General features: G+C 54.2%; 1 protein-coding gene across 1 annotated transcript; it reads right to left on the reverse strand.

Moving 5' to 3' along the window:
- Positions 1-290: 290 nt before the first annotated feature.
- On the reverse strand, positions 291-11,895 carry LOC116497612 (ATP-dependent RNA helicase DDX19B). Its single transcript, XM_032201467.1, has 12 exons — positions 11,799-11,895; positions 11,214-11,262; positions 10,737-10,790; positions 9,722-9,857; positions 7,842-7,934; positions 7,148-7,250; positions 6,352-6,466; positions 5,609-5,786; positions 4,922-5,159; positions 3,765-3,927; positions 2,764-2,955; positions 291-2,186 (listed from the first exon to the last, which is right to left on the reverse strand). Exons 1-12 carry the CDS (start codon positions 11,853-11,855, stop codon positions 2,125-2,127), a joined length of 1,440 nt encoding a protein of 479 aa, XP_032057358.1. The 5' UTR covers positions 11,856-11,895; the 3' UTR covers positions 291-2,124.
- Positions 11,896-17,812: the final 5,917 nt, after the last annotated feature.

Genomic DNA, 17,812 nt, shown 5'->3' on the forward strand with positions numbered 1-17,812 from the left:
TGCCCGGCAGCTGCATGCAAACACCTCGGAGGGTGCTGAGGTCAGCCAGTCACCTTGTGGCCGCAGCCCCCAGCCCAGCAGTTTGCACCTCCAGCCTCTTGCTGCACGCCAGCTCGCAGCCCTGTGCCATCCCCCTGCTGCTGCAGCCCCAAAAACCAGCGAGCACCACCCAGCTCTGCAGACAGCACCAGAGGAGGGAGAGCAGCGTGGCCTCCTGGCTGCCCCCCTCCTCACCCGAGGCTTCGAAGCAAGAAAAAGGCGTCCAAGCAAGAAAGGAGCTGAGGCAGCGCTCGGTTCGTGTTCTTTATTCCAATTAAAAGTACATTAGAAACAGCACACAGGACCAGCAGCAGCTTCCGTGACAATTCAACCCGATGCACTGCTGTCGCCAGGTCATTCAGCTGTACTACCAAAGTAGGTGATTGAAACGTGTCTTCCACTCTGCACGCAAGCACTCACTCACCTGCCACTTTAAATAGGTTTCCAACAGAATAAAAATAGATACACCCCAGAATACAAAAAGTTTAATTTTAACAGTTTTTTTTTTTTCCCGCTAAAGCCTTTATACAAATTGATAAAAGGGTGCACAATTTCCTAAAATTTTAGGTACATTTTAAATGAGCCTTTTTTTACTTGGTAAAAGGATCCATGTTCCTGTCTTTGAACAGAATATGATGGCCAAAATTGCAAAGTAAATTCCTAGTTAAATTTACAATTTGTACATTTGTTTTGAAGTGATTCCTGCACTGAGTAGCAGGCCCATGGCTGCTCACGCATGTCCCATTTTCCCCCCCAAGAGCTGTGCACCACTAAGTTCTAGGTCAGGAGCCTCCTTCTCCTGGAAACCAGGCTGGGGCAGCAACCCGCAGGCTTTCAGCTGTGCACGCTAAAATGGTCCCAACCGAACTAAAAGCCACAGAAATCGCAAAGAATTCCTTCTCTGGTGAGGATCACCTTAGGGCGAGAGACTGATGACCTGCCTGTCTGCACTACGAGCACAACGAAAGCGGAGGCGCTTCCCCCCCTGAAATTTAAATTTGAGCAATTTAACTCAAAACTCTGATACTGAAACATCCTGTAAAGGTAAATTTGGTGTTCTAAAGGTATTTTTTTTTGGTCATTACATGCTATTACGATTTTATTTTTTTTTTTTTTTAAGCCAGACAAATAATTCTGTTACTGGTCAGTGAAGTCCAGCAGTTCTGTACATGATTCACCCAGAGCTTCGCAGCAGCATCTCAGAACCGGCACTGCCTGCCTGAAGGTGACCAACCCCCACCCCAGCGGACACTATAATCGTACGGAGGTGAATTTATTCAGCAAATCAATTAGTACAGTTCCCTTCACACCGTCCCTCCCTCCCCATCTACCCACCTATAGTTTGGCAAGGTTAAATGCTTCAGATGAACTTCTAGAGTACTTACTTCAGCACTGCCACCACTGCACCGCTTTACGCGCAGCGGCCATTCTAACAAGTCGAGGACAAAGTAAAACAAAATACCGCCCAGCAAAAGCAACACGGCACCTGTGTTAGAGAGTCTGACCTACTGGAGACATCCTTTGGACAATTTACTTAACAAAAAGCTGGGCAAATCCATCAGGAAGCCAGAAATGAGTCTTAAGAGCTCAGAGGAATGCCAAAGAGAATGACATCCTATTTTGTACAGGTTGAGTTTCTAGCCAAAAAACAGCTGCCTTGGTTTTGCTTTTCTTTTTTTTTTTTTCTTAACCCATGTCCATTATTTTTTGGCTGCTGAATTTTAACTGATCGCATTTAGGCTGAACTTTACTCCAATCAAAAGCAATAAAGCTTTTTTTTTTCCCAGATTAGTTTTTGATAGTTACATATTGCCTAATTTTGGCAAGTCTATTTCTTAGAATTCAAAAGATCTTTCCATTTTAAGGCTAGACTAAGAAATGTTAAAAGCTTCTGTAAACATTTCCTCCCCATAGTTGCACGTTTTGAAGTCCAACTGTAATTTTTAAAATGAGGTAATTTTTGTGTACTCATATCTTAGGAGTCCTTTTCGGGACTAGCTGAGAGGCATGCCAATCTGAACGCTGATCCAATTGTAGTGGGAGAGCTTCCACAGCAGGGTACACACCAGTTCCAGCAGCTGTACTTCAGTTAGTTATCTTCTCGATTTCATCCAAGTCGTCAGTGTCCAATTTGTTTATCTTTTTGTCTGTGAAAGAGTAGAAATAAGTCACGCACCGTACCACAGAGCAGGGGAGGGAAAGATGCTTTCTTCAGGTCGTCCTGAGTGCAGATTCATCCATGAAACATTCATTCAGGTTTTAAAACTACAACATAAAACTTTTTTTCTTTTCTCAAAGGCCCAGCAGGATACTCACACGTTACCAGCTCCACACGTCCACTTTACAGACTACCCAGGTAACCAGCAAACAGACAACTTAGTTCAACTCACGCTGCGTGCAGCAGCTCAGAACCCTGAAAGTAACATTTAGGTACTCGAGAGGCACCTATTGCATGCTGCTCTACAAAATCTGTGGCTCTCACAAAGAGCATTACGTGGTAACAGCCCATTATCCTCTTGTATGAGGACAAGTACTGCTTGTTGTGCAGTTTCTTTTCCAAACATTTATTTTGGAGCCAACTGCAACGCAAAAATGCAGCTCGTGCTCTTCTGCATTCAGTTTAAGGCTCAACAAACATTCATTAGGCAGACCTGCTCAGTATACAGCAAGCCAAAATTCTGCAGGAACATCTAATTTGAGAGAAATAAGCCTGAGGGTACATACTGAAGTGTTCCTGGATTCTGTTGAGAATATTCATGCTGTGCTTGCTGTCCACCATGTTGATAGCCAGTCCTCGCTTGCCAAAGCGACCTGTGCGCCCGATCCGGTGCAGGTAAGTCTCGTTATCAGGATTTCCATCTTTATCCACAGGAAGGTCAAAATTGATAACAACAGAGACCTGCTCTACATCAATCCCTGGTAAAAGAAAGCATCGGATGCCATTTAAACCATTTCATAGCAGGAACAGCCTCCTCTGGCCCAACTTGCGCGCGTTTTTATCAAATATCTAGGTTACTCAACAGCTGAACTTCCAGCTGCTTTCACATAGCTGCTGCGTCGTTGTCTCTAACCTGTGCAAAGACTCAAAAACCAGTCTCACACTCTGAGGCAACACCAAAAGTAGCAAAGGAACACAGAACCTACAAGTGCTAACTGTAAACAGATCTTCCCCCCGGGGTAATTACGGGGTGGTTTGACATCTAGCCATCTAGTGACCACACCAGAGAATCCCACTGAAGCGGCGAACAGAAAAACAGCCTGAGCTGCTCAGGTTTATCCAGTGCTTGAGGATTCCTCCTCCTTTCAGCAGCTTTGCTTTTTCACATATTGTGTTGTCTTAACTGTTCTAAGACGTTGAACTGCAATACGAATTCCTAGTGGAGTTAAGTAGCTTTCAGATTTCCCTGGTTTGGAACATTTTTATTTTAAACATTTAGGGTCAGCAAGTACAAGCTAGGCATGGCACCAGAGACATAAAAACGTCACGGGATGGATGTCTTCACCTCAAGCTGCAGGAAGCCTACAAGGAGCCCTGTGTTTGCCCACAGCCATCTTTCCATGCACGGACCCAGGCAGCAGCCCAAAAGTCCAGGAACTGCTTTAAGGAACCTTGCTTGTCTACACTGGAACACTTTGATACAAATTCTTTCTGCAAGCTGCTCGGCAATATTTAATCTTAATAAAACCCTGCTCCTGCCCCCCCGCGCAGCTCTGCCATGCCCTACCTCTGGCACAGACGTTCGTGGTCACCAGCACCTTCTCTTTGCCCTCTCGGAAGCGCTCTATGACGGCAGCTCGCTGCTCCACCATCATTTCCCCACTGAGCAATGCCACCTGGTGGCCTTCCTTCGACAGCTCCGCCGCCAGCCAGCCAGCCGTCTTCCGAGTCTGAAACACAGAGAGAGAGGAAGTTTTAACGCTGTAGGACATGAAAAAGCCTCTCCTGGCTAGACTGGAAGTTCCACGGCTGTTCAGTTTTGATGTTTCACAAGGAAATGGCTCCTGAATGCTGTGCTAACCCCTCCCCGTCCCAGTCTGGGCTCCCAGCTCTCGTATCAGACATAGGGAATGAGGCATCTGCCACCGCAGGGACCCCTTTACGTGTTTTTTTGGTGCTCTGCTCCTCAGTTTTCACTCTATGAGGAGACTGGCATTACGTATGTGCACTAAAGTCTCAGGACCATTGTCAAGAAAACAAAACAACTCAGCTTGGAAAACAACAGGGTTTGGGCAGAATGAAGCCCCACAGAGGCTCTACACCATGATACATTAAACTGTTTCCAGTGATGTTGTTTTTCCAAGCTCTGTGTCTGACATCCCAAGATAGCGTAAAAGCAAACTGCTGCAGCAGTCCCCAGATACAGGTTTTATCCTATCTGAGCAAGCTTTATGGGGCTCAGCTGGTGCTATCTGCGCTGTTTTTCTAAGATCAGCGTCTTCCATAAAAAAGAAAAAGCCTCGGTGTAATTCCTGGAGAGATCCCAGCTGTGTAACAGCCCATTACCAGAGGGAAATGGGGTCCCAGGAAAAACTGTATCAGATGAACCTCAAGACCTTCCCATCCCTCACTCTGCCCTGGTTTTATCCACCTGCCAACTTCACTTTTTTTTCTGTAGTTTTGACCAATGTTGTCTTGGAAAATGCTGCATTACTCTGATCTTTGCTTCAGAAGACTTCAAGAATAAAAATGGCCATTGTGGATTGGCCATTTCTTTGAGTGAAATCAGGATATCACTCAAAGAAGCAGCCAGAAAAGCCAAAGAAAAGAGCAATCTGTCTCCTTGGTTACCTTTTGAAAAAAAAGAACAAAAAAAGGCAACATTTTTAGCACCGACAGATACTAACAGGGTTCTTGGGACTAACATTCCCCAAAGGGACTCACGTGGCAGAAGATCATGGCCTGGGCAATGGTGATAGCGCCATAGATATTACAGAGAGCCTGGAACTTCTCATCTCTGTTATTGCACAGAACATAATACTGCTTAATAGTGTCCAGCGTCTCCTCTTCTCGTTTCAGCTTGATAATGTTTGGGTCAGGAACAACTTTTTGAGCAAACTTCCACACGGAATCCTCAAAAGTTGCTGAAAACAGAAGCATCTGGCAGTCCCTGGGGAGCATCCTGCAAGAGAAGGCAAAATGGGCAGGGTCCCCACATAACAACACCGTGGCCCTGTGACACCCTGATGGGATTCATGCCCCGGGCGAGGCAGAACAATATCCTCAGAGCCATTTCTACGGCTGCCAAGGCTCTTGCTTTTCTCACCAACACCTGATCATTTCCCCGTGGAAGGGAGGCATCCAGACCCATATTCTTAAAAATGAATAGGCCTTACTCCAGGGACAGACGTTTTATTCTCCGAGAAAATTAAACTGCTTGTCATCCCCTGACATTCCGCCTCCACTAGCCATTAGGATTACAGCTAAATATATCGTTTTAATCTTGTTGCTTTCTCAGGAAAGACACCAGGCAAGAACACAGCCCCACTGTCCCGAAGTTACAAATCAGCTATCATTCAGAGGAAGAAATAGTTGCCTCCCTTCCCGAGGCAACGTTCACCAAGTCCTTACCTCTGAATGCGAATGCTCTGATCCTGATGGCCCTGGGTTGCTATCATCACATCAGCCTCGTCTAAGACGAACACCTTGATTTTCTTGGGGTCTATGAATTTCAGCTTGGAGCACCAGTCCAGCACAGTGCCAGGCGTGCCGATTACAATCTGCTCAGAGATCTTCTGACCTCTCTCCACTGCCAACACACAAAGGGAATTGTTCACAAGGTGGCTGTGCAAAGAGTGAAAAGCTCTGCCCCCTCTCTCCCTCTCTGAACTAGCCTATTTCACCATTTCACTGGAACACGTAGCTGAAAGGCCAGCTGTCCTAGTGCTGTGTGTCCCTTCACAGGTGAGAAAGTGAGTGTGTGAAGCATACAGGCCCCACTGCTTCATTCTGGTTTGAAAGATTTAACAGTCAGCACAATTCTTTTAATTCAGCTGTTAGACTGCATCTCCAGACTGCACGAGCAGCTCAGTACAACTCCTCGTATTTAGCTGAGGTTGCGTTAAGGAAGAAATCGTGGTAAAGCCAAAAATATTCAGCACTGCCCCAGTGCCCCCCTCTAGGTGAATTCCCATCGCTTCAAATTTGTATTCAGTACAGACCTGATACTGGTGAGAACAGGACTTGGTAGTGCTCACATCTAATACAAAGCCCAGCAGACTGATTTGCATGTTTTAAAAGCGTTATGTTCCCGTGCTGTATTGCAGCCCCGTTTTTTCATTTGCAGCCTGTTGGTGGTGTTCCACCTTACTCACATTTATTGCCTCGCACAGCATACGCGAGCTTCAGCTCCGGGTAAAACTTTCCCATCTGTTCGATCACTTTTCCCGTCTGAAGTGCCAGCTCGTACGTTGGGGAAAGGCACAAACACTGGAGGGACAGAGGAATAACGAGTGTGAGACGACCACTGCCCTGGGCAACACTACAGCACCTGCTTTTAAAAACCCTACTTGGAATTCTACAGAGGGCAAACATGCGAGGAGCTGACCTGTTTGTGAAAACCTATCCAGTTCTGCGTTCTGAAACTACGGCAAGGAGTTTATGGGCTACAAGACCTGAGAATATAGATTGGCTGCTAGGGGACAAGCATGGATAGTAGTGACAAGGAATCTACCACCTATAAGAACAGCATTTTTTAAGGAAAGAATCCTGGCCTTGGTAACAGTGCTCAACTATCTTCTGAGGATAAGAGGTTTAAAAAGTCCCTTTCCAGGCACTGTCTGCCCTACTGTCACAGCTCTCTTCTCTTCCACCCCAAATTACACTTCCTCAACCCCTCTCAGCATGCAGATTTTCTCTGATTTACTTCCTCACAGGACAATGGCATCCAGACCAACAAAAGGGAGGGAGCGTCAGGAGGAAGCTGTCAGCTAAATCCACACCTAAAGGCTGCCCGCGCTGCCAGCCCCTGCTGAGCTGTTTACAGAAAGAGCACTGCAGGGACAGGTTCAGCAAGCCAAGAATTTGCTCTCCGAGGCCTCAGGAGAAGCCCAGCCTCCTCACGAGGCGGCCCTGCACCACCTCAAGGCCCCACAGAACCAGAGGAGTTACCTGTGGGTACTTGTTCCCGGGTTCGACGCGGCTGAGCATGGCGAGGACGAAGGCAGCCGTCTTGCCAGTACCGGACTGAGACTGCGCGATCAGATTCTGCGGGCTGCAGCAACACAGGGCAGAGTTAAACACCAGCCTGATAAACACCAGCCCAACCAAACGAGCCACCCAGCAATGCTGGATGACAAAGAAGACGCAGCGAGTGCAGGCTTAAGCACTTCAACAGCTGTTAGATGCACCGCCGCGCTGCGTGGGTGCCCACCGTGGGGCAGAAGTTGGTTTCTGCCCTCTACCAACTCTCTTTCAGCCCAAGTGACCTCCCAGTTATGGTGATTTGGGAGGAAAACTGCTGTTCTCTGGCAGGACTTTTCCATTATGCACATCTCCCCCTGGTGTTTCAGTACCTCACACCTTGCAGCTCAGGGGTGCAGAGAAAAGGGAAAGCCTGCCCAGCAGACGATGCAGCACCTCAACTGCCCCCACCCAGCCCGGATTGCTGGAGCAATGCTCTCTAGCAGCTTTATTTCTCCCTGGATTTACCAGCAGCAGCCCCATGCAAAGGAAAAACCTAAGGCAGCTGTCACATCAGAAACACTGGGGCTGGGGAGCCCTTCCCCACCCTCCCATCCCACGGCACATCAGGCCTTTCAACTCCTTCCTCTGCTGACAGGCAGCAGCACACACGCGTACGTACGGTTCAGCAAGCATCATGGGCAGGGCGTTCTCTTGTATTTTTGATGGTCTGTTGAAGCCCATGGCATAAACTCCTTGCAGGAGCTGCGGTTTCCTGAAAACAGAGAAAACAGAGGTTTACTTTTAAGCTTTGCCTTTGAACCCCTTCCAGCAGGCAGGATTTGGGTAGAATCAAACAAGGGTCGCTCGGCGTTCATCTCATCAAGGTCAGCACAACACCACAGCTAGCCAGGGGCCTCTAAAGAGATCATATGGCTGGAATAATGCTTATTTTTGTTTATTTTTGAGAAAGTTACCTTCTTAACTGCTGTGAAGCTGTGTGCGTATCAGAAAAAACTGCCCTGTTCACACCTTGTTACCCGTGGAAATCTAGGTGTTTCTCCAGCTGAGCAGAAATGCCAAAAAAGCTCACGTTTCCCACTCAGATACAGAAGCAGCACCACGCTGCTATTCTGCTGCAGGCTATCAAAATCCACTTGGATTTCATTTGTGGACAAAAAATGCGAGAAAAACCCTTACAGCTGGACCCAGAGGTGCCAGGCTCTGCGGGCCCGTTGCGATCCCACTGGTGAGTGACTGCGACAGGCACCGGGAAGCTGCAGCAGCAAAGGAGAGCACAGCGCTGCTTGGAACAGAAGCTTCAAAAAAAAACCCAAACCACCTCAGTTTACTACGTCTAGCTGCACGCCTGCCTTTCACACTGCAGGAAAAACTTTGTTTCGCAGCTCCAGAGGCTTCTGCTGGGCTTCTCGCATCTTCTAAAGCAGCTTTTCAGACAAGCCCAGGGATTGTGGGGTAGAGACCATTAATCCTGGCCTTTAGGGCAATCCCTCCTCCTCAGACCTCAGCACCAAAACGGTCGCTCCTTCAAGACCTGAGTATTCGGCCACGCAGCCTCTGTCGCTACAACCCAGGGGTGTAGCAACACCGCCAGTCCTCAAACACTCACATTGATCTTTCTTCAGGGGAGCTTTCTAGTCTCAGCTGGTGGTTGTGTAGCCAAGGGGATTCGAGAACAACCCAAAATTCAGCTCATGGTGTCAGCAGACTCACCACCAACCTCCAGGCGCTCACTGAAGCGCTGTCAAGAAGTGAGCGCTTTCCACTCCAGGCAGGTTACTCTTTTCCTGCCCGCCGTTTCCTCCTGTTGAGCGCTCCCCACTCAGCCCAACACGCTTTTTAAAAAGCCCGTATTACTTTCAGGGGATGGCTCGAACAAAAGCCCTTTGAAACATAACCTTGCGCTGCTCAGCAGCAAGGACAGAGCCCGGCTCCGCCACAGTTGCCAAGGATACACCGCCTCGTAACGCGACGACTCAATTAGTCTGCTTGCCCCTGTCATTAACTCCCCGGGATTGTTTGCCTTCTGAGAGATGGGAATGAGTCTAAAGGGCACCACAGGCTCTCAGGTTTTTGGGAGACGTTCAGCCACGAACGTTCCTGAGATCACTGGAAACCCAGAGCTGTGGCAGAGGAAAGGCAAGCACCCTGGTGCTGTTTGCTGCTGGATCTCCCCAAATAACCCAAGAACGGGAACAGGAGCTGGTTCAGAGAATATTCTGTATTTCTTAAATACAAATTTGCAGGAACTTAAACCAGAAGCCTGTGCACTTTTCAGTGGTCTGAGGCAGCCAGGAAATCTAACAGGGCACGAGGAGAGACCACAACCATCTGGTGAGCTCCAGACTCGCATCTGTTCTCACAGGCTCCTCAGAGCTGCCCCTGCTGAGCTCAGCAACACTTCCCCCAACCATGAGGGCCAAAAAACGAGCTGCAAAACAGCCACAGGGGAGCCTGTTCAACCCTTCTGCTCTTCAGCTCGGTGCAGAGGAGCTCCTGGCACCACCACCAGCCCCACAGCCCCCAGCTGACGGCACTTACAAGCGCAGCTCCTCGAAAGACTTGACGGAGTAGAGCGGCGAGGTGGGGTCCCTCTGCAGCACCTCCACCTGGTTGGTGGTGTCCACCAGGTTGCTGCGGATCAGCTTGTTGAGCAAGGACTGGGTGGCTCTGTCCTCTGTCAAAAAAAAAAAAAAGGAGGTGAGAAAACGGTCAGGGCCTGTTTCAGCCCCTGCTCCCGCTGAAAAGCGGCACGGCCGGTTGGAAAGGACGCGCTGCACCCAGCCCCAGAAATACCCAAACTCCCTGGTAGGGAGCAAAACCATGACAGAGCCCCAATTTCCCCAATGAAACGTCTGTCGAGGCACCCCCCACGGTATTCAGGAAGGTAAAGAAAAGCAGGCTCAGTTTTAAGGCCAAGGGGGAACCTGAACACACACGAGCTCTGCTCGTTAAGCTGCAGGTTTCAGAGCCCGCAGCTCAGCACCTAACTGCAAGGTGGGACAGGGCCAAAAGCCCCGCTGCCACCTGTGGGCGGACACCTTTTCGTTTCTGTTTTCTTTTCCTTTTAAAGAAGGTTTGAGGACAAACAGCATTTCAAGATTCCAGGACTGGAACACTCTAAGGGCTGAGGATAAGGGAGATCAAAACAGAAGGCGAAGCTGCTGCACTTTGAGGTTTTCCTCACGAGTCTGTCTTCTCAAGTGAGCTTCTCATAAGGCACCTTCTGAAGGATTTAGGGTCATTGCTCACCCCTTAACAGCCATTTCAGAAATTCAATGTCTTGGTTGCTTCTGAAGTTCCAGCTCTGGGTTATCCAACGGCTCCTGCATCCAGCCCTGCCTCTGAGGACACTGCTGTCCCCTCACCTCTCTCCACTCTAACCCAGGATTCCCCCAAGTTATTACAGGACCCAACGGCTTTAAAATTTATGACTAGGTCCTTGGGGCAGGAGCCAAGATCATCCATCCACCCTGGTGGACTCACTTTAGGTACACAGGAAACAAATCTCTCTTTCCACGTGCCTCGCCACGGCATTGACCCGACCAGCACCCACCTTTCTCCTCATCCTCTGTCTTCTCAACGTTGTCGTCCACCTTGACGACAGCACCTGAATTCAAAGAGAGGGGAGTGGGATTTAGGGGATTTAGGTTTGGAATTCTGCAGAAAAGCTGCAGAGCAGCTCAGCAAACAGCCCTGTGGCTGTGCAGCAAGAAAACCGAGCAGAGCTTGCTCCGTGCAGCCAAATTGATGCTGGTGCCTGGTCCAAGCCAAACACACCACAAAATTTTGCCACTGAGACCCAGGCAGAAAGACTTAGCCCAGCAGGGCAAGCTCAAGAGGTGGAAAGTTAAATCATTGCGACTGGCTGAGCAATCTTAGCTTTCTGGTTTGTTTTTTTTTCCTGCAGTTTCTTGACTGCAGGGTGCTGCTCGGCTCGGACTCCACCATCTTCAGGGTCGTCCCCTCTGTCCCTGAGGGGTTCTGCTCCAAACAGGAACGTGGTGAGACTGCCACAGGGAGTGTAACTCACCGTTGGAATCCGGCTTGGCTTTCTCCTCCTTCAGGTGCAAGCTGCTGAGCTGTGGGCGAGGAAAAACAGCGGGGTCAGGACCCTGGTGGGGACGGGGGTGTTGAAACCCCAAATCCAAGGGGCTGAGGATGGGGACAGGGGATGAGGATGGGAATGGGGGATGAGGATGGGAATGGGGGATGAGGATGGGGCTGAGCGTCCCCAGCACAGGGTTTGTTCCGCTGCCGGGATGGCGTGAAGACAGGGCACAGAAATGGGGGCAAAAAAGGCGTTTGTGGGGCAGGAGAGGCAGCAGGACCCTGAGCTGAGGCAGCGCCTGGATGCGCCTTGAGGGGAAAGAATGGAGGGGAAGAAGAGAAAGGAGGAAAAAATATATTGATATATATCACCCCCACAACCTGAGGAGCCGGCCCCACGACCGAACGACCCGAGAAATGGGGGCAAAAAGGGGAGAATCGGGTCCCTGCAGCGCTGCCTGCGAGGAGGCGGCGGCCGCCCCCCAGCGCTGCCGGGCCCCGTTCCCGGCCCTGTTCCCGTTCCCGTTCCCATTCCCCGGTCCCGGTGCCGGTCCCGGTCGCCTCTCACCGACTCCGCCGCCGCCTCCTGCTCGTCCACGGCCAGGGCCCACGAGTCGGTGGCCATGGCCGGGCCGGGCCGGGGCCTCGCCGCCAGCAGCCGCAATGGCGCCGGGCGCGGGGAGGGCGCCTGCGCCGCGCTCCTCAGGGCCGGCGGCTGCACGGGCAGGGCGGGCGGCGTTCCGCCACCGCGGGTTCCGGGGGATTTGGGGGGGAAAAGGGGGAAAATAAGGGGAAAATAGGGGAGAATAGGGGAGAATAGGGGGATATGGGGCTGACAGGGTGCGGTGTGGGGCTGGGGTGAGCCTGAGGGTGATGTATGGTGAAGGGTGTTGGTCCCTGTGTGGTGTGGGGCTGGGTTCTGGTCCCCTGTGTGGGGCTGGGGTCAGCCTGAGCATCCCTATGTGGGAAGGGTCCTGGTCCCTGCGTGGGGTTGGGGTCACCCTAAGCCTCCGTGTATGGGCTGAGTCCTGGCCCCTTGTGTGGTGTGGGGCTGGGGTCAGCCTGAGCCTCTTGTGTGGGAAGGGTCCTTGTCCCTGTGTGGGGCTGGGGTCAGCCCAAGCATCGCTGTGAGGGAAGGGTCCTCGTCCCTGTGTGGGGATGGGGTCAGCCTGAGCCTTCTATATGGGAAGGGTCCTGGTCCCATGTGGGGCTGGGGGCAGCCCAAGCATCACTCTGTGGGCTGGATCCTGGTCCCTGTGTGGGGCTGGGGTCAGCTTGAGCATCCCTATATGGGCTCAGTCCTGGCCCCCTGCATGGTGTGGGGCTGGGGTCAGCTGAGCCTCCTGTATGGGAAGGGTCCTGGCCCCTGTGTGGGGATGGGGTCAGCCTGAGCCTTCTGTATGGGAAGGGTCCTGGTCCCTTGTGTGATGTGGGGCTGGGGTCAGCCTGAGCCTCTTGTGTAGGAAGGGTCCTGGTCCCTGTGTGGTATGGTGTGGGGCTCTTGTCAGCCCAAGCAGCCCTGTATGGGCTGGATCGTGGTCCCTGTGTGGGGCTGGGGTCAGTCTGAGTCCCCTTTGTATGGGAAGGCTCCTGGTCCCATGTGCAGTGTGGAGCTAGGGTCAATCTGAGCCTTCTGTATGGGCTCGGTCCTGGCCCCGCTGTGTGGAGCTGGGGTCAGCCCAAGCATCCCTATGTGGGAAGGGTCCTGGCCCCCTGTATGGTGTGGGGCTGGGGTCAGGGCCTGCCTCACTGCACGGTATGGGGACCAGCCCTGTGGGATGGGACTGGCAGCCAGCCCTCCCTGCTGCGTTTTGTAGGGCCCAGCCCTATGCCATGATATGGGGCTGGGGCCAGGCCCTGTCCTGCTGCGTGAGGGGGGGTCCCTCGGTCAGGCGAGCCCTTCTCCTAGGGTCTGGGGAGCAGCTGCTGGAGCTGCTGACACCTCCCAAGGCTCGAGAGACCAAAATGAGGCAAGTTTTTACAACTTTGGGATCGTTTACTTTGTCCTTGAGCTGCCGAGCCTCTGTAGGCCACGACTGGAAGGTTTTCCCCCAGGTTTGGAGGTGCAGAGGGGGGGTTCTCAGCCCCTCTGGGAACAGAGGCTCGGGGCAGAGCAGGGGCTGTGACATTGCCAGGGGGACTGCAGCTCCTTCTGCCCCTGAAACAGAGAGGCAAGGAAAAAAAAAACAAGTTTGCAGCATGAATCAGTGACTTTTCTAACATCATCCCATTAGTGACACAAGGCCTGGCCCTTCACACAGCTCTCTGTGATTTTTTCCTTCCCGATAAATCCAGGAAAGTCCCTCTGGTCCCTTTCCACGCAGGTACCCTGCAGAGGCTCCGTGTCACCAAAACCTCCTCAGGACACCAAGCAGAGGGGCCGGGAGCCCCGTGCTGTGCTCCTGGTGTGTGAGCAGCCCTCAGGTGGGTCCCACAGCTCGCCGGTAAAGCAAATAACCCTGCCTCGGCTACGTGTGCTGGTAGGAATCCGGGGATTTTCCCCAATAAATGTTCTTTTCTTCAGCAGAGCCACAGTGAGCAAACACGGAGCAGCCAGCCGGCTACGTGGGCTACTCTGCAGCTGATTTATTTGTCTGATCAGGACCATAAATCCTCCAGCTTCGGGGCTGAAGTCAGCTTCTGGGGAAGGGAGGGGACTCGGCTGGGGTCTGCTGGCAGGGTTTGTGGATTTTCCTGTGAAAACAGGTCCTAGGTGGAGCCGAGGTGGTTCTCGGTCTGTTCACCCATCCCACAAGAAGGAAAACCTCAGCCCTGCTGCACGTCCCCTCCCTGGGGAGCCGTGCAGCCCCGTCCCCGCTGCCTCAGTTTCCCCTTGACCATTCTCCCCATTTTTAAGCCTCAGCCGCCCCGTGTGGTGCTCATGTCCGGCACCAGCACATCCTGCTGGAGCATCCTCACTTGTAGGGCAACCCCATGGGTGTCTCACATGCCCCACAGCAGCGAGCAGGGGGCAAGGAGCTGCGTGTGGGGCTTTGATTTCCCCTATGAGGGAAGCAGACGAGCAAAGTGCCGTTTCCCTTCCCACTGGGCTCCGTGCTCGTCCTCCATCCCTTCCCCATACCCCCGGGAGCAGGAGGGGGCCGCGGGAGGCGATTGTCATGGTTACCTCTCCCCGACAGACACAAATGGCTCCAGCTGACCATGGGCACCCACGGGGCTCCTCCAAGGCTCCAGCCACGCACCGGGGGCAGCCGGCGAGCCGGGACCCAACCTCGGCGTGCTCGCACGTGTGTGTCCACCGAGGTAAGCCCCGTCCCCATCCGCACCCCACCGAGCCCCACTGGGTGGCCAGGAGGGAGAGAGTCAGTTTTTTTTTATTATTTTTTTTATTTTTTATTATTTTTTCTTTGGGGGGGGAGGCCGCCGAGGTGGCCGCTGTGCGGCTCCCCCCACCCCGAGCCCTGGCGCGCCGTCTCTCCCTCCCGTGCTCTCTCTCCCTCCTCATCTCCTGTCTCTCTCCGTGCCTTTCAGAGACAAAAGCAGGGCTGAAGCAGTGCCGGCCGCCCTCCGACAGCCCTCCGGCCGCCTTCCAGACCCCCCCAACCCAGCTGCAGCAGCTTGCAGGAGGGGGGGGGAAGTTGCTCCAGCACCCCCCAAGCCCCCCAGCCACCCACCCACCCCCTCTCCCAAGGCAAGGTAAGGAAAAGAAAGCAGCCGATGCTCTCCACTTGCTCCTGCACCTTTTTGGCTGGGCGTGGGGCGGGGGGGGGGGGTTTGGTTTGGGGCGGGGGTGCGTGCTGCTGCTTCGCCAGGCGGTGCAGGATCCCTGTCACAATATTTTTCTGCAGGCAACAAGCCCACACTTGGCAGAGCTGCTGCTTCCCTGCCTCGGCCCTTTCTCAGCCGGTTGGGGAGCCCCTGGCCGTGTGTGTGTCCCCCCCATTCCACTGGCTCCCCAAAACGATGCCCCCCCCGTCGATGGGGCTGCAGGCAGGGGGCAAGGGAAGAGGGCTGGATGGTGGTGCTGCAAAGCTGGGGGTGACAGTCTGCTCTCCTGGGCAGGAGGAGGGAGAGGACACGCTGCTTTGGGGGAAGAGGGCACCGAGCCCACCCCAGCGACCTCAGTGGTTTTGGGGAGCCCTCTGCTCCCCCCACGTGAAGGCTCGCAGCACCAGGGGCTGGTGTGCGTGCTCGGCCGGGCAGCTCTGTGCTGGGATGAGGAGGAGGATGGAGCAGGGTCACTCCTTGACCGTGTCCACATCCCCTCTGGCTTGGCTGCCTTCGTTGGGGGCTTGAAAAGTTTGCTCGCAGGCAAAGACCCAAAATTTGCCCTGCCACCCTCCTCCTTGCCCCCCTTCTGGCTGGAGGGGTAACAACCCCTGCTTTTGGAGGTGCTCCCAGAGCAGGGGTGCGAGTGGCAGCTCCAGGAACCCAAATCCAGCCCCAGAACCCAAATCCAGCCCCAGAACCTGGGGCAAGAGCTACAGCCCAGCCCCTGCTTGGGGCACAACCTGCCTGAAATCCATCCCTGGGGAGGTGAGGACAGCCTCGGGGTGCCCTTTGGGGCCACACCAGCCTCTCCCACGGGGGCAGAAATCTGCTCCAGCTGGGAGCAGAGGCGCAGGGTGGGGAGCAGCAGCGGTTCTGCTGTTTTTTTCAGGGCAGGCAGGGAACTGAGCACTTGTATTTTGGGGCAGGAGAGGGTAGGGCGATGCCCGGAGCTGGGAGAGGCTCCCACACAGACAGCACCACTCGCGTTCTCGCTCAGGGAACGCGTTCCCAAAAGCTCAGGGAACGCAGGGGCTTGTTTTTTTTGGCTCTGCAGGCAGGTGGGGTGTTGCTTTCCCAGTGTGGCTGCCGGGAACCTTCCCGAGGTGCTGCTGGGGTTCCCACACCGCAGCAACAGGCGCTCCCGTGCCCGTCTCCGCCAGGCACGGCGGCTGTACCCAGCCTGGAGAGCCACTGGATGTCAGTGTTGATTGATACAAATGAAGCCGAAGGAATATCTGTGTTTTTTTTCCAACCAGTTGCACAACAACAGGCACCCTCCGAGCGGGGTGGATTTAGGTGGGACCTGGAGGTGACGTTGCCGGGGTGCGAGCGGAGCTGCTCCCAAAACCCTGCTCCCAAAACCCCCTCTGGGGAGAGGCACGGGCTGAGAGCTCGGCTCTGAGGCTCGCTGGTCCCTGTTCGGCCGTGGTGCCAGCGTGAGATATCTGCGGGGAATTACCAGGGGGGTTCCTTCTCCCCGGCAGATAATGTGGGGTGGGGTGAAGGGGAAGCAAGAAGGAGGAAAAATCTGGGGTTTGTCGTGGCACGGGATGAAAGCACAGCTCGTGGCCAAATGGCAGGGGGCTTTCCAGCCAGCGGGGGCCACGGGGACGTTTTCTGCCTGGTTATGGGACCGACACTGAGGATGGGGTGGGAGTGAGATCCCCGAGGGCACAGCTGGCCTGTGCTCGGCACGAGTGGCTGCGTTCTCACCTCTCCCCACTCCCTCCTCACCCTCAGCCACCTTTTGGACACGGGGCCATGCCATGGGTGCGCTGTGGGTGCTGGGGACCCCGTTGTCCCCTTCTGGGTGGTGGCACTGCCGGGACCCCGGCGCTCTTTTGGGGGCCAGGCTACCTGCATACAGCAGTCAGGGTTTTCTTTTCTCCTCGATGCATGAAAACAAACCTCAGCAGAGCATTTTTCTGCCTCTGCCTTGCGCACACCTGCTCCAGAGCCATTTTTTTTGGCGGCACCAAAGCCTTTAGGGGCACGGATAGCACCTGAGCAGCCCTCTGGGCTTCACACCCTGCTTCCAGGCGCGTAATTGCCCTTTACCCGAGCTTAAAATCCAGCTCCCAGCCTGCCCGTGGCGATCACACCCGTGCTGTGCAGCAGAGCCCCTCTCTCTGCACGTCACAGCGACCATCCTCCGACGTCGGCGCAGCAGCAGCAGCCGCACCAGCCCCGTGCGTGGCGCACCGAATTCAGCCGGGCTGAGCTCCCAGCTCCCTCCCCGGTGGCCAGGGAAAGATCATTTGCAAAGCGAGGGGAAAATAAAGCCTGAGCGTGGCCAGCCGAGTGACGACTGACGTCCAAAGCCCTGTGCTGCCGCTCCCCTGGCGGGCAGGATTACGGGCACGGCTGGTTTTGCTGATGCAGCGAGCGCAGGGCGGCCGCGCTGATCTGTCCTGCTGAGGCCGGGCCAGCGGCTGTGACGCTGCAGCAAGCGGTGTCCGAGGCTGGGAGGATGCGGGGATGCTCCGCACGGCCAGCAGAAATCGCTGGGGAGCGAGGGTGCTGCCAGCTGGGAGCTTGGGGTGGGCTCCTGGGGGGCGCAGGGGGTGTCCTGGGGGTCCCCGTGCCCGCTCCCTCCTCTCCCCGCTCCGTGCTGCAGTCACTGAATGGTGTCGGATGCTCCAGCCCTGTCCTGGGGCAGGGAATGGAGCCCCCCTGAGCCCTCCCCATCTTTTGGGGTGATTTTGGGGCAGGGCTCGGGCTCACCTGGGGTGGGAGCTGGCACCCCGGCCCTTGGGGAGAGGAGCTGGCACGGAGGAAAGCTGCAGGGAGAGGGCTGAAATGTGCTTGGCAGGAGCGGCCGCTTTGCATCCGAATGGCTCTGCCGTGCCA

Source organism: Aythya fuligula, chromosome 21, assembly GCF_009819795.1.
Source record: "Aythya fuligula isolate bAytFul2 chromosome 21, bAytFul2.pri, whole genome shotgun sequence".
In the NCBI taxonomy this organism is placed as follows: domain Eukaryota; kingdom Metazoa; phylum Chordata; class Aves; order Anseriformes; family Anatidae; genus Aythya; species Aythya fuligula.